At 39.4% G+C, this 17437-nt stretch overlaps 1 protein-coding gene across 1 annotated transcript in view; it reads right to left on the bottom strand.

The window, feature by feature from the left end:
* LOC143499431 (NACHT, LRR and PYD domains-containing protein 3-like) overlaps nucleotides 1-17437 on the bottom strand; it is a 72095-nt gene that overhangs the window by 17472 nt on the left and 37186 nt on the right. The window contains exons 6-8 of the mRNA XM_076994071.1: nucleotides 13665-13838; nucleotides 12976-13146; nucleotides 5919-6092 (exon numbers count right to left, since the gene is read on the bottom strand). Coding sequence (XP_076850186.1) covers nucleotides 5919-6092; nucleotides 12976-13146; nucleotides 13665-13838 — 519 coding nt within the window. The remainder of the gene's footprint in view (nucleotides 1-5918; nucleotides 6093-12975; nucleotides 13147-13664; nucleotides 13839-17437) is intronic.

Below are 17437 nucleotides of genomic sequence, written 5' to 3'. Positions count from 1 at the left end.
TATAAATATCTAGGGGTCCACATCGATAATAAACTGGACTGGGCTAAGAACACTGACGCCCTTTACAAAAAGGGACAAAGTCGTCTTTACTTTTTGAGGCGCCTGAAGTCCTTTAACATCTGTCAGGTCATGCTAAAAATCTTTTATGAGTCTGTGGTGGCGAGTGCTATCCTCTATGCCGCCACGTGCTGGGGTAGCAGACTGAGGAGGGAGGACGCCAACAGACTCAATAAATTAATATGCAGGGCCGGTGATGTAGTGGGTGTGGAGCTGGACTCTTTGGATGCAGTTTCTGATAGAAGGACGCTGTCTAGACTGCATGCCATTATGGACAATGTCTCCCATCCACTACACAAACACATTTAGTGCTCGTCTCATCACACCAAAATGTACCACAGAGCGACACAGGAGGTCATTCCTACCTGTGGCCATGAAACTCTATAACTCCTCCCTCAATACATGACACAATACAGGACACTACTGTTTACTATCAGTTTATTTTTATTTTATTGGTAATTTTATTTTATTTTATTTTATTACATATGTGCAATACCTACTTATTTTACATTTTATTTTAAATTCAATATTAGGATGTTTATTCTTTATTATCTGTACATATTTTTATATTTTATAGAGGTGTTTTATTAAAATAATATGCAAATGGTGGCACTGTAACAAAAGCAATTTCCCCCTGGGATTAATAAAGTATTCTGATTCTGGGAAGACCATTTAGAAATGGCTTCCTTTCTGGAGGACTTGGAACTTCCCAAAATAGATTTGGCGTTGCAGACACAATTAGAAGAGCCAATACAGCTTGATGAGATTCGTGACTCTATTGCTAAAATGCAAAGCAGTAAAGCAATAGGGCCTGATGGGTACCCAATAGAGTTTTACAAAAAATTCTCAGATAAATGATCCCCTCTCCTCCTTCAAATGTATAATCATGCACTAGAGTCTGGCTCTCTACCCCGAACATTAACTGAAGCATCTATTACACTTCTTTTAAAACAAGGGAAAGACCCAGTAGAATGTAGTTCCTATAGACCTATCTCATTACTGAATACAGACGTTAAGATCTTGGCTAAACTGTTATCTAAAATGTGCCGTATTTTGTCAATTGTGATTTTTACACTGTAATTGAAATTTGTCCTTCGCTTTTAACCCATCTGTGCAGTTAGAACACACACACACACACACACTAATGATTTCTAGGGGGCTGTGGATCACACGTGCCCAGAGCGGTGGGCAGCCCTAGCCCAGCACCCGGGGAGCAGTTGGGGTTAGATGCCTTACTCAAGGGCACCTCAGTCATGGCCTCAGGTCTGGAAATCGAACCCACGGCCCTCCGGTCACAAGACCAGTTCCCTACCACCAGCCCATGACTGCCCCAGTTCTCCTTCCCGGTGTTACCTAGCCGGGATGGTGCTTCTCTTTTGGTGGAGCTACTCAGAGGCTAGCTTGCCAAGGTATTGACAGTTAGCCCCATTGTGTGAGCTTTGAGATTCGTGGGGTTTTTCCTCTTGAGAACGACTCCATATATTTTATCATCTGTTTCCACAAGACATGTAGTCTTTCTCATAGTCATATTTTAAAAATCCCATATAGAACTCACTGTTTTCTCCCAACTTTTGTTGTAATTTTGCAGGCTAGCATGGTGAGCATGAGGTGTCGTACGCTTCTGCCAGCTAATATAAAACTTCTAGTGAAAAAAATTGATTTCATATCAGTCCACAAGACTTATAAATAAATTGACAAACAGGAGAACGAAGGGTATCTAATTTCAGAATGTTTTAGTTAGTTTTCTAAACATGTAATATAGTTACAGTTAGTTATCGTTTTTTTCTTTTAATTAGCGTTATTTATTTCAGTTAACGAAAATATTTTTTCAATATCAGTTTTCGTATTTTGTTCGTTTTCGTTAACAATTATAACCTTTCCAATTACCTCCAGGAACTATTATGAACCCCCACATCCACCAAGATCACAGTGTGCTGTCCTCTTATTAGTTCCAACAATTAATAAGGTAACAGCAGGGGGAAGAGCCTTTTTTTAAGGCCCCCCAACTTTGGAATAACCTTCCAGGATGTGTCCGGGACCCTGAAACAGTCTCAATATTTAAGTCTAGGTTGAAAACGTACTTATTTAGTTTAGCGATCGATAACTAGTGTGCCCCATTAGATAAAGGTACCATATTTTCCGGGCTATAAGGCGCACCTAAAAGCCAAAAATTTTCCCAGAAATCGGACGTGCGCCTTATAATACGGTGCGCCTTATACGTGTACTAAGTTCCGAAATCTGACGCAGGAATGTAATACGTACAGAACGTACCACACGTAAACCAATCAGAGAACAGTACCAGTACTTACGCTTACCTACAGGCATGCTGCGAAATGGCTGTAATGGCGGCTGTAAATGGGATTAGAGCAGCTGCGATACAATTTGGCATAAATGAATCTATGGTTCGGAAATAGTGAAAACAGGAAAATGAACTGGGTCAAGTAAAGAAGTCGAGACGGAGTTTTGTGGTAACAATGCAAGGTGGCCACAGTTAGAATGGTTAGTTCAGTTAGAATGAAATGGCGTCATCTCTCTGTCCATGCAAGGACTACTGTGGCACAGCGACTGCCAGCAGATTATAAAGAACAGCGTGTATGTAAAGAGACCGGGTGGTTTTTGCCACACATCACCTGATCTGATGATCTGTGACTCCGTGCGCGCTCATTTCACAGACAACGTTAAAAGCCAAGTGAAGAAAATTAATTCGGAGCTTGCCGTCATTCTGGGAGGATTAACCAAAGAACTCCAACCACTGGACATTGGAGTTAACAGGGCGTTTAAAGTAAAGTTGCGAGTGGTGTGGGAGCAATGGATGATAGACGGCGAACACACGTTTACTAAAACTGGGAGGCAGCAGCGGGCGAGTTACGCCACCGTCTTTGAATGGATTGTGGATGCCTGGGCTACAGGGTTGCCAACTCTCACGCATTGAGCGTGAGACACACGCATTTGACCGTTTTCACACGCTCTCACGCCACACTTCCGATATCTCACGGCGAAAAAAATATCCAGTTTATTTACCTCAGATCCACATATATGATTCAATACGTTACTAGTTCGCTAGCTCTGGCGCCACCCACCGGCGATATAACACTGAATCTGTGTCCATTTTACGTTCGCCACCACACCCCCCCCCCCCCCGCTCAACAAAATACACTCGCCACCGGCTCCAGGTTAAAACCTCACTCCAAGCGAACGTCAAAAGTTGGCAACCCTGGGGCTACGGTTTCTGCTGTAACTGTTGTCCGAGCTTTCGCAAACTTTTCCGAGCTTTTTCGAGGACTTTGATGGATTTGCGGGAGAAGAGTGAGTAAAAATAATGTGTGTTTGTGTGTTTTGTCAAGTAGTAATTATAAATCACCATTTCGCATCCTTTACTTTTCTTGTAGACCGTATGTTTTAGCATGTGCCTTATAATACGGTTCTGTACAGAATACCGGTAAGTACCCTACAGAAATAGAGTCCATAATTGAGACTGTGCCTTATAATACGGTGCACCTTATAGCCCGGAAAATACGGTACATATCCAGAGGTTCACGGGCGAAGGGTTTTATGGTAAACTGGGGTGCTGGTGTTGTCATTCTGCACGTGGTCACTCAAGTTTGTTGACGGTGTAGTGGATGGATGCCAATGTCTCAGACTGCTCACAAGTCTGTGTTACTTTCTGGTTCTGCCTTTTTAGCTAGGCTGTAATGATTTAATGACAGAGTTGCTGCCACACTCCAGAAATGTTTAAATTTCATCTGTCCTGCATATGATCCCATACAGAGCTAACTTTCCGTTTTATTTTTCCATATGGCTGCCCGTCCACCTGAGACTGAGACGGGCAACTGAGATGAGGAGAGACAAGCCTTTCCCGAGATCAATCCTGGGCCAGCCACCTCCTACCTAACCAGCTATGATGAAGCCATGATCAACCCATTGCCCTGACTAACCAGTGTGGATGAAGGATAAACCCACTACCCTGGGCCCTCTCACCACCTCAAATTCTCCCCTGCTATGACTAACATTGCCAATGTAATTCCAAACAAACACAATGTAATTCCAAGTCAACCACACTTTTGTGAATCCAACCTGTTCAGTTAGGAAGCAACACTGATTGTGAATCAATTTCACCTGCTGTTGTGCAAATGGAACAGACAACAGGTAGAAGTGAGAAGCAATTAGCAAGACACCCGCTATAAAGGAGTGGTTCTGCAGGTGGTGACCACAGGCTTTTTCTCTGTTCTCATCCTTTCTGGCTGATGTTTGTTACAAAACATGGTACATTTCTTATATATTTGTAATGTAATACAAATATTTGTAACATAATTCAAGAGAACCATTCAGTCAGATAGCTATTTGTTGTGAAATGAAATGCCCTTTATTTCAAACATTTTCATGTACTTTTCAAATCTGGAAAATGCAACATTAAAATTCCAGCAGTTAATGAGCTCGCAAAATGCTGACGGAAATCATTGAGGATGATCCAATCAAATAAGCGGGAAAATAAGGAACTATACTGGTAGGCTACTGATAAAAGTAGGTGTGTCCTGGGCGCAGCTCTCTGCCCCACAGCAAATTTTAAGGCAACCAATTAAAGAGCTTCTCCTGCCAAAAGTTTAAGGACCTACATAGACACTCACACACACACAGGAAGTATACATTACACGTGTAATGTCACAGAAATTCAGCAGGATCTATTTTTTAAATGATTGATAATAGCCATTATTACTAGTTTCATAATACTTTTGCAATATATAATTTACTAATTTACAAACATGTAAATTAGTAAACTATATATTGCATGTCGAAGTGGCACAAGCTGCCACTGGTGTCCTGTATGACACTGTATTTTAGGAATAAGACCATGTGTGTGTCATGTACAGTGTTGGGAACGTTACTTTAAAAAAGTAATTAGTTATAGTTACTCACTACTTATTCAAAAAAGTAACTGAGTTAGTAACTGAATTACTCTATAATAAGAGTAACTCATTAACAGGGAAAGTAACTATTTGCGTTACAATTAAAAAAAGGTTATATGCCAATTAATTAAGTTTTTTTTAAGCAGTTTTCACAGTCAGTTGAAATGAGTAGATCAGAAAATTGTTTAACTTTTGATATTTATTGCACATCCACAGACCAGTGCAGGATAAAATCCTTTAAAATCCCAAATCTATGAAAAAAAAAGTGTGCCCCATACAGTTACACTATATAAAGTGCATTTACATCTATCAAATTAAATTAAATTCTCTCAACCTGAGACAACTGGTTTGTTTACAACAGAAGTAAACTTAACAATAAAACCTCTATTCTTAATTAAATAAATCAAATACCCAGTCTGGTAGACATTCAGGAACTTCAAGTATTTTCTTGAATAATGTTTATATCGCCTTGAAAGTTCTAGTTTTCTTCGGCTTGCACCTGATGCCATTTCGGCCTCTTCTCCGTTTGTGTCGTGTCACTCGCATGCTTCGGCGCGTGTGTAAAAACACTGGCTCTGATTGGCTATCATAACGCTGTCTTAGCCAATCACTTACTGACTTGTTAAGTTAAACAGGTGTTACACCGAGAACTGTGACCTATCGGGATCTGTTACTCCTCACTAGCCTGGGCAGCGGTCCGCTCATATTAGTATATCAATATATAGTAACGCACCGCTTTTAATGACCAGTAACGTAAACGGCGTTGTAACGACAGGAAAAGTAAGTAATTATATTATGCCGTTACTGACAAAATGACGACGTTACCTAATGCCGTTATTTTTAACGGCGTTATTCGCAACACTGGTCATGTGTGCAGTTTCTATGTACGACATTGTTCTTCTCACATTTAGAGTGTGTGTTCAAACACACAGGGTATTTAAGGGGATTCCTACATACCTGAGTGTGTCCAGTCTGCAATGGGGATCCTCCAGTCTAGCAGAGAGCAGCTTCACTCCTGAGTCTCCTGGGTGGTTGTAAGTCAGATCCAGTTCTTTCAGGTGTGAGGGGTTTGAGCTCAGAGCTGAAGCCAGAGAAGAACAACCTTCCTCCGTAACCAGACAACCCGACAATCTGCAGAAAGAAGGGAAAACAAATTAAGGAAGATAACGTCATAAAATAATAATTAAGTATGAAATTGTCTTGCACTGCTTTATGGTAGTATTTTTTAATACTGCACTCAAAGGAAGTTTATTATTTTTAAAAAGGAAATTGACTTCTTCAAAGGACATCAGTCTCTTATCTTAATATTTATTAAAATTCTGTAGTGTCACCACATTTTACTGTTTCTCTATCTCTTGTAGGAGATTCTGGAAATCTGCTTATGCATCCCAATTTTTTTCTCCACAATGTGGAGAAAAAATATAATGGAATATACTTAATGTACTTAATTTTAACAGAAAATATTTGGAATGAATTAAGGCACCCACAGCGCTAGTCAGGCCCGTTGACAGTCTTGCTGGGGCCCGGGACAAGAAAGTTTTATATGCCCCCCCCCCCCCCCCCCTTCCCGGCTTACATCATTTGAATTTTCTCTGTAGCAGACAATCCTTGTGTTAGGTCATATAGTATATAATATAGCCACACATCAAAGCTGTTTGTGACAGCTGACTGGTTTATACTTGACGCGGCGCAAGGGCCTGCGCAGTGAAAATGACGTAATTGCAGGGGCACCGCCCGCGAGGGCCTCACGCGCTGTCGATTCGCGAGGTCGTGCACCTTTCAAATTTTGTAACTTTGCGCGCACCGCGCCTCAGCGTAATGTACAAAGTCATGTTTGCAGGGTTCATACACCTTTATAAGGTGGAATTAAAACACTTGTACGTCACTTTAAAGGTCCATTTCAATATTTCCCAGCATGTTAAACTTAATTAAGTTAAATATTTATACATATACTCGAAATGATTCGAAATAATTCGCTTTTTATGACATTATTTAATTGTTTATTTTCAAAACGCCCAATCTTAACATCTTCACGTTCTCTCATGTTTCGTCCATTTGTTGTGAAACAAAGTGGTTACAATTTCAAGCATTTTCAAGTACTTTAGCCTAAATTCCAGCACTTTTCAAACCTGGAACGCAATGCAACATTAAAATTCATCAGGTAAATGTTTTTCCTTTCTTTTCTGCGCTCCAGATTTCTGTTTACTTTAACTATCCACCACTGTATTTCCCGCTGTTGGGCGGGTACCAGCCCAATGCTGGATCAAACCATTTTTCAGTGGGAGGCGGGGGTGTATGCACTTAATGGAAAATATGCAGATAGGTAAAAAACATATATATTTTAGCCATTGAGCTATTTGTGAGGACAGAATTTTATATTAATTAAAGATTTCAAGATTATTTAAAATTATAGACTTTTATATATATAAATAATTTATTTAAATATATAAATAAATATAATTTATTTAAAATTATAGACACCATCTCTCCTCTTTTCCCTCCCCCTCTCTCAGGAACCAATAGGAAAACTCAAGATGCATCAATTTGCTAAGATATCCAATCAATGAAACTAAAATATAACCAACAGATTCATATAGAGTTAAAGTGTATTGAGCACGTTTGTCCTGTCCATTTCAACCAACCCGGGATCATTTAACCCTTTCAGTAATACATAGATAACAAGGTTGTATTTTCCATATTTTAACTGTGACGCTCGAAGGAAGGAGGCACAACGAGCGTCGAAGGTGCAACACACACAATGTTTAATTTCTCACACACACACAAGGTGAAGCTCAGTGCGGAGCGCAAGCACATCCACACACTTACACAGGCACGGAACTTTAGACAAAGATGAGCACAAGACATTTCGCGAATGCAGATTTTTCTAATCTAATCTAAATATGGTCAGTATATATATACTTGCCATACTGAAGTATACTTAATAAAATGAACTTTAAGTATATATACCATATACTTTATGACCATATACTTTAAGTGGACTAGAAAGTATACCAATTTAATACTTTTTCGGACTAAATTGGAAAATTTCTAGTTTAAAAAAAAAGTATACTCATAGTACACTTGAATAAACTTATTTTTGCTAAAGGTTGTCATGCTTGAATGTGTCTGTCTTGTGTCTGTCTTTGTCCTATTTATATATTTATATTTTAAAATAAATTTATCATTTTAACCACGTCTGAGTCCTCATCCATTTTCTGAAAATGTCCATGACAGTACGAGTATGTGTGTTCGATTCTGTGTATGAGTGTGTTTCCATAAATACCCACATACACGTGGACAATGACTACGAGTTACCAGAGTGCTCTTACCCTTTGCAATCCCCTTGACCTGTGTCACAGTATAGCACACATGCATAATATGAACTAAACATAATTCATAATATTATATAAACGTGACTACACCCTGAGATACACTGGCGCATTGTGTGCTGCTGCTTCTCATCGATCAGTATTGTATAAAACTGAATCAAAGTTCAAACTATTCAAACTTATTTATTTTTAGCCCGATTTTGATCATTGTTATTTTGCTACGTACGTAGTTTTGGAGTTATTCTGACCACGCGACCCAACACCAGTATCGGCAACAACACTTCTGGCTAAACGCCCCGAGCCCTCTCTCCTTCATGCACATTTCCCAGACTCCAGCCGGTAAGTGAGTTTCCACCACCTGCTTGCTGCTGTCGGTTTTTGTGTTGGGTAGTATTACTACTTCCTTACGCTTAAACTTGTGGGTAGTGATTAAGGTGCTTTGGCTAACGTGGCAGCGTTTTAGGCTAGGGTGGCTCTGCAGCATGCGGTGGCATGTTTTGCTGCCATTTCTCGCCGGTGTATTATTACCTGCACAAGACTTGCTCAACTGTTCTGCTCCGTCGGGGGTTGCCAGTACAAGTGCATTCTACCCTGGGAAGTTTTTGCTGTTTCGAGTGGGAATGCCGCGTTATACCAGACTTGATCTGATGAGCCTGAATACCAGGGCATGCCTGCATCCCCACACCTATGCCCGCTGTGTTGCCACGACTGTTGTAAGGGCAGTCGTGGCCTGGTGGTTAGGGAACTGGTCTTGTGACCAGAGGGTCGTGGGTTCGATTCCCAGACCTGAAGCCATGACTGAGGTGCCCCTGAGCAAGGCCCTTAACCCTCAATTGCTCACTTGTATAAAAATGTACGTCGCTCTGGGTAAGGGCGTCTGCCAAATGCCGTAAATTTAAAATGTAAAATGTTGCATTGGGTATAGCCCGACGCCCTCGCTACATTCATCGTGGATCCCGCCGCTCTATGTGCATTTCGGCCAGCGCGATCACCAGCGAGCACATCCCATCAATCTACTCATCGTCTTGCCGAATCTCAACTATGTCCTGGGATTGAAGACACGGCACTGATCTCAGCAATCTTCGTCACCTAGCATACACACCTACGACCACTGTTACACAACCACGTCCTGAAATGGTGCCAGTTAAAATAGCGTTGTTCAACGCTAGATCACTGGCAAATAAGACTTTTCTCTTTTCTTCTTTACCTCCCATAATTTAGACATTCTATTCGTGGTTGAAACTTGGCTATCTGCCTTTTTTAGCTAGGCTGTAATAATTTAACTTAATGCCAGAGTTGCTGCCACACTCCAGAAATGTTTGATTTCATCTGTCCTGTATATGTTCTCACACAGAGCTAATTTTCCGTTTATTTTCTCCACATGGCTGCCCACCTGCTCGAGGAACAATAAGATGAGGCCACCTCCTGCCTAACCGGATGCCTATACCATGATGGACATTATTACATATTTTCCTTTTCTTTATTTCTTTGTCTAAAATTGTTGTTGTTGTCATGGTGACCGGTGTTTTCCTTGCCACTGTCGCCCTTGGCTTGCTCGGACTCGGCACTTGTAAAGCTGCTTTGTGATAACAACTGTTGTAAAAAGCGTTATATAAATAAAATTTGATTGATTGGTCTGCCAGTGATTCCAGCTCTCTTGCTGAACTGTCTCCAAGTGATTGTGCCTTTTTTAACACTCCTCGGCCTACTGGACGGGGTGGTGGACTTTTATCCCTTTTTAACACTAGAGCTCCTGAGATTTCAGGATTCTCAGGACATCACCCCTCCTTCTTCTCCTTCTTGCCAGCAATTAGCAAAGCCAAACGTCACCCTTTATTATGTTAATTCACAGAGCAAGACTGAGGCAGCAGCCTCACCCAGAAAGTCTCTGCACCCAGAAAGTCAAACAAGCAGATCACAAACAAGCAGAAACACAAATGCTTCTATCAAATGCTTCTAACACAAATATAGATAGATCAGTAGCGAACCGTGACCTTTAAACCTGGGCCCACTACCCCCCCCCAAATTTTTTTTTCCCTTTCTTAATAAACTGCAATAAAGAAAAACTGAGACGACAGTACAGCTTTAAAAACGCAATAAATAATAATATCTGTACTAGATAACGTCTTAACACTAGAGCTCCTAGAGAAGCGAAAAATTTCACAAGGCTTGGTAAGGTCCATGTAGCCCACTCCCCTGCTGTGAAGGGATTAACGCCCATTGTCTTGGTAATGCGGTGGAAGCGGCTCACCCCCAGCTCATACGCCTGCCAAAGCACAAGCTGGCTCACCCCCAAGCTCATATGACCAAAAAGCCAAACGTGATACTTCACGAAAAAGTTGAAGTTACAAGCAGACTGTATGTTACCAATACTACAACAAACAGCGGAAAATTTGTACTCGTGTTTCAAAAGTTACAATTCAATCGCACGTAGAGACTAATGAGTCCTGTCAAACAATAAAAATAAATAAAATTGTTTGAATCTTGCTCTTTGTATATTTCATATACTATATAATATTTGTTGTAATCAAACACTTTCTGTTTCCGCGTTTGAATTCGCGTTTGAAAAGCTAAGAAATTATATGGCGCAATTAGCTTGATGCTAATGTTATATAGGAAATCCCATATCATTGCTAGCGAAAATTAGCATGGTCGTGTTGCATCACTGATAAATGTTGTGATCTGAACAGCAGGCTGGAAAAGGAGAGGAAAAGACAGGAAAACAAATTCATGTGCTCTCTATCTATCTATCTATCTATATTTGTGTTGGAAGCATTTGATAGAAGCATTTGTGTTTCTGCTTATTTGTGATCTAAACAGCAGGCTTGAATCTTGCTCTTTGTACATTTCTTATACTACTTCTCTATCTATCTATCTATCTATCTATCTATCTATCTATCTATCTATCTATCTATCTATATTTGTGTTAGAAGCATTTGATAGAAGCATTTGTGTTTCTGCTTGTTTGTGATCTAAACAGCAGGCTTGAATCTTGCTCTTTGTACAATTCGTATACTACCTCTCTATCTATCTATCTATCTATCTATCTATCTATCTATATTTGTGTTAGAAGCATTTGTGTCTCTGCTTGTTTGTGATCTAAACAGCAGGCTTGAATCTTGCTCTTTGTACATTTCTTATACTACTTCTCTATCTATCTATCTATCTATCTATCTATCTATCTATCTATCTATCTATCTATATTTGTGTTAGAAGCATTTGATAGAAGCATTTGTGTCTCTGCTTGTTTGTGATCTAAAAAGCAGGCTTGAATCTTGCTCTTTGTACATTTCTTATACTACTTCTCTATCTATCTATCTATCTATCTATCTATCTATCTATCTATCTATCTATCTATCTATCTATATTTGTGTTGGAAGCATTTGATAGAAGCATTTGTGTTTCTGCTTGTTTGTGATCTAAACAGCAGGCTTGAATCTTGCTCTTTGTACATTTCTTATACTACTTCTCTATCTATCTATCTATCTATCTATCTATCTATCTATCTATCTATATTTGTGTTGGAAGCATTTGATAGAAGCATTTGTGTTTCTGCTTGTTTGTAATCTAAACAGCAGGCTTGAATCTTGCTCTTTGTACATTTCTTATACTACTTCTCTATCTATCTATCTATCTATCTATCTATCTATATTTGTGTTAGAAGCATTTGATAGAATTAGTTCTAGTATTAGTTGTAGTTTTTTATACTTTGAACTTTTTGAATCCTGCACCTGCCAAATAACCCAAAGTAAATAGTGTAATAAAACCTCATCAAAAGATACCATTAAAAAAATGCATTCAATTACTGTTGAACAACCAACAGTCCACAAGATAGAAGCCTTAAGTGCAATATTGCTGCTGAAAATTGCCAGACTAAGGACAGACACGAACATAGGAGTGTAACCCTATTTTGGTTCCTGTGAAAAGCCACTTTTTGAATTCAACACAGTCACACAGTCGTGTTGACATCCAGTCTCAACACATTAACTAGTGCATCCGCCCGCTTGCGGTTTTCCTGCATATTAACTAACCAGCAGCTATTTGATCACTGGTGAAAATGGTCCATTATGGTTCTCCTTCCCGGTGCTACATAGCGGGGATGGTACTTCTCTTTCGGAGGCTAGCTTGTCAAGGTACTGGCAGTTATCGCTATTGTGTGAGCTATGAGATTCGTGGGGTTTTTCTTCTTGAGAACTACTCCATATATTTTATCACCTGTTTCCACTACAAGACATGTAGTCTTTCTCGTAGTCATATAAAAAATATCCCAATACAGGACTTGCCGTTTTCTCCCAACTTTTGTTGTCGTAATTTTGCAGGCTAGCATGGCGAGCAGGAGCTCTAAACAAGAGACATGATGGACCATGAGGTGTGGTACGCTTCTGCCAACCAATGTAAAACTTCTATTAAAAAAATCAATTTCATGAGTCCACAAGGCTTATAAATAAATTGACAAACACAAAAAACGAAAGGTAGCCTATCTATAATTTACGAACATTTTAGTTTTCTAAACATGTAATAGTTACAGTTAGTAATCTTTTTTCTTTTAATTACCGTTATTATTTATTTCAGTTAACGAAAATGTTTTTCAATATCAGCTTTCGTTTTTTCATTCGTTTTCGTTATTTATTTATTTATTAACAGTTTACTGTTCCCATTCCAGGTTAAATTGACAGTAATCTCACCTGAGAATCTCCAGTTTACAGTGTGAACTGTTCAGTCCAACACAGAGCTGCTCCACTCCTGAATCTTCTAGGTCATTATTATTAATCTCCAGCTCTCTCAGTAAGTTTTCTGTTTGTAGAACTGATGTGAGAGATTTGCAAGCCTCCGCAGTGAGACCACAGAGAGACAGTCTGTAAAGGAGGAGTAAACAGTACAAAATGCAGATCTATCAGGTGATGCTGGATTCCAGAATAAAAATATACTTGGGGCAGAGTTGTTCTACAGACTGTGTGTTTCTGTACGCTCTGTGTAAGAATGTGTGTGTGTGTGTTCAGCACTGTGTAGGAGTGTGTGCGTTTCCATAAATACCCATATACTTGTCTACAAGGACACATCTATGTGTTACATTTCTTTTCTGCTTATGCATCACAAATGTTTCTTTTTCTCCACAATGTGGTCATTTAATGAAATGTAGTTCATGTTTTTAATTTTAACAGGAAATATTTGGAATGAATTAAGGAAGAAAACTTCATAAAATAAACAAATTGCCTTGCATTGCCTTGTGTGGTAGTATTTGTATACTGTACTCAAAGAAAGTTTATTTTTTTTAAAAGGAAATTGGCTTTTTAAAAGTACATGAATCTACCTTAATATTTATTTATTTATACTTTACTGTTCCCATTCCAGATTAAATTGACAGAAAACTCACCTGAGAATCTCCAGTTTACAGTGTGAGCTGTTCAGTCCAACACAGAGCTGCTCTACTCCTGAATCTTTTAAGTCATTATTATTAATCTCCAGCTCTCTCAGTGAGGAGTTTTCTGTTTGTAGAACTGATGTGAGAGATTTGCCAGACTCCTCAGTAAGACGACAGCCAGACAGTCTATAAAGGAAGAGTAAATGCAGTACAAAATGTAGATCAATCAAATTATGCTGGATTCCTGATTCTGAACTGCTGATTATATTATCCTCTGTATCTTTGAAAATATGATTACATTAATTTCATGAACAGATTAAAAAGTATCACAGGAGCCAGTATAGTGCGCTAGAGAGGCCAGTAACTGTAGTGGAGGCTTCACCCTATGCTTTACAATTGTAGTGCCCCAATCCCTTTAAATTTAATTATTAAAGTTCTCAGGTAAAATAGATGGGGTGTGGGGTTCCTTAACTATATCACAAAAACATACATTCACAAGAGTCTCTTTTTAGTGAAATAAATTTACCTTTTAGATCACTATCTCTTAATTAGTTAGGGCCCAGCATGGACTAACACGAAATTAATCCCAGAATTGTGTATGAGTTACCCTTTTATTACACCTTCTTTAGAACACGTATACAATTCGAAGAAAGTCAACCACAATTTCAAACCAAATGACACTCAAAGAACAGCCTCTAAATTTTTTGTCACTTCTCACCCCCATTGTAGGCCTGTTACGTTGCTCGGGATTGGTGAGACCATAAAAGAATAAGTAACACCGGCCGCTTCACTCCATGGAGTGATAACTTATATGGAGTGATAACTTATAACTTAATAACTTGTTTAACTAGAACTTGTGCACTGAGAAACATTCCACGGTGCAAGTGTCTCATGCGTTAAAATGCGTTAATTTTTTTAGTGCGTTAATTTTCCTGTAATTAATCGAAATTAACGCATTAAAGTCCCACCACTAATATATATATTAGGGGTGGGCATAGATTAATTTTTTAAATCTAGATTAATCTCACTGAAATCTTGAAATTAATCTAGATTAATCTAGATTAATCTATATTAAAATGGCTCATATGCGTGCTACCCAAGTAATGACTAAAAGTCAGTTTTTGAGATAGGATTTCTTAATACAGAGGGTGCATTAGACCAGGGGCTCATCTCCTGTTTCCAAAATGCATCAATGACTGCTTGAGGAAGCTGTTCTACTTTGATACTTGAAGAAAAAAAAAACATGCTCAATAAAATGTAGGCTACTTGTGTTCAACGGTTTATTCAGTTAAACATGAATTTGTAAGCCTACATACTACATTAAATAACGTTTATTCAGCTAAACATAATATTTGAAATGTAAGCCAACATTTAGTACATTTAACCTCACGGACGTAATTTTCAAAAGTCAGTTTTGGTCCTCTGTAGTTTTAACGGTTAAAAATAAATATTTAAATAGCGACGAATCTAGCGCTAGGACCATGCAGAAAACGACCGCTCCGAGCTCCGGTAACACTTTATGTTCCTAAAAATGAATTTTCCATGAAGCAAACCTGGCGACTTCGTGGCTGCATCCATGTAAAAACACGTACGATTTGTAATTCACAGGTTTAAAAACTCGTTCTCGCCCCTACTGTGCAATTTGGTTAGGAATACAGCCGAGCTAAACTATCAAGTTGAAAGTCATCATAGTTTGCTTATCCATTTTGACCCAGTTCCCAACCCTACTTTAAGAATAGATTAACGGCGATAATTTTTATATCGCCCGATAAGAGTATCAAATTAACGCCCGCCGTTAACGGCCCACCACTAATATATACACACTATTATTTGAACATAACCAAAAATCTCTTCTCTTTCTGTTCCACAGTCGCACATCATGAAACCCGGTGTCACGGTCTGCCCCGCATCTCCTGCCATTTCATGTCTGTTTCCGTGTTAGTCCTCTGTTTATTTCTCATGGTGGTTGCTGGCTATTTTTCTCATGGTTGCTGGAATTGGATTCCCGTTCTGTTATGACCCATGCCTGTGATATTGACTGTGATTCTGGTTTGCCCTTCTCTATCACTCATCGCTCTCTTCAGCACTTGTGTCTGTATTCTGCCTCTGCGGATGAAGGTATGCATATGTGTTGGAATCAGAATCAATTTATACATGAATGAATTCGTTCTAAATATAACATGTACTTCTTTGTTCTTTGCAGTGCGCCGTTGACTGACATCATGAAGGTGCGTGCATACACAGTGCGCGCAGGAACACGCCGGTGGCCTGTTGACCTTGGCAGCAATGAACGATGAACCTGCCGCAAATGTAAGAAAGAGGGTCCCTGGCTGGTACACATGAATGAATTCGTTCAAAATATAACATGTACTTCTTTGTTCTTTGCAGTGTGCCGTTGACAGACATCATGAAGGTGCGTGCATACACAGTGCGCGCAGGAACACGCCGGTGGCCCGTTGCATGCGGCGAGTACATCCTGGCTGTGTAGCAACTGTTAGCTACAACTACATGAAGGTACGTTGATAAGTAGGCCTACATACGTAACATATGTGGTGTTACGTATTTTTGTCTTCTGAAAGATTTTATTCAAAATGTAAGGTGTACTTTGAATTGTTCTCCACAGCATCAACGCGTGTGTTGCATGCGGCAAGTGCACCTGGCAAGTACACCTTCAACTTCAAGACACCCTCAACTTTCTTGACATCAAGAAACCCAGAATAGACATCCATGTTTGATCAAAATAAAGTTGTTTTACAGCACATGAATTTGTTCTTCCTGTCTTTTCCTCTCCTTTTCCAGTCTGCTGTTTAGATCACATTTATCAGCCATATATATAATTGCGCCATATAATTTCTTAGCTTTTCAAACTAATTGGTGAATTCAAACGCGGAAACAGAAAGTGTTAGAAAGCAATTACAACAAATATTATATAGTATAGTAAATATACAAAGAGCTTCAAACAATATACAAAGAGATTCAAACAATTTTATTTATTTTTATTGTTTGACGGGACTCATTTGAGAAACTGGTGTCTCTACGTGCGCTTGAATTGTACCTTTTGAAACACAAGTCTACAAATTTTCCGCTGTTTGTTGTAGGATCGGTAACATATACAGTCTGCTTGTAACCAAGTTTTTCGTGAAGTTGTAACCAAGTTTTTCGTGAAGTTGTATCACGTTTGGTGCTTTGGCAGTCAGTCGTATGAGCTTGGGGGTGAGATGCTTCCACCGCATTACCAAGACAATGGGCGTTAATCCCTTCACAGCAGGGGAGTGGGCTACATGGACCTTACTAAGCCTTGTGAAAATTTTCGCAGCCGTCGGGTTCCCAGTGTTAATAAGACACTTGAGGCAGAGCTGTTTTACAGGCTGTGTGTTTCTGCAGGCTCTATGTAGGAGTGTGTGTGTGTGTGTGTTCGATTCTGTGTACGAGTGTGTGTGTATAGCTCTGTGTACGAGTGTGTGTGTTTGATTCTGTGTACGAGTGTGTGTGTTCGATTCTGTGTACGAGTGTGTGTTTCCATAAATACCCACATACATGTGGACAAGGACTCATCTGTATCTCTTTAACACTAGAGCTCCTGAGAATTCAGGATTCTGAGGACATCACCCCTCCTTCTTCTCCTTCTTGCCAGCAATTAGCAAAGCCAAACATCACCCTTTATTATGTTAATTCACAGAGCAAGACTGAGGCAGCAGCCTCACCCAGAAAGTCTCTGATCACAGAGATCACAGATCACAAACAAGCAGAAACACAAATGCTTCTATCAAATGCTTCTAACACAA

The sequence above is a fragment of the Brachyhypopomus gauderio genome, unplaced genomic scaffold (assembly GCF_052324685.1).
Source record: "Brachyhypopomus gauderio isolate BG-103 unplaced genomic scaffold, BGAUD_0.2 sc133, whole genome shotgun sequence".
NCBI classification, from domain to species: domain Eukaryota; kingdom Metazoa; phylum Chordata; class Actinopteri; order Gymnotiformes; family Hypopomidae; genus Brachyhypopomus; species Brachyhypopomus gauderio.
Note: the sequence above shows the minus strand (reverse complement) of the source record. Positions and strands in the feature narration are given on the sequence as shown.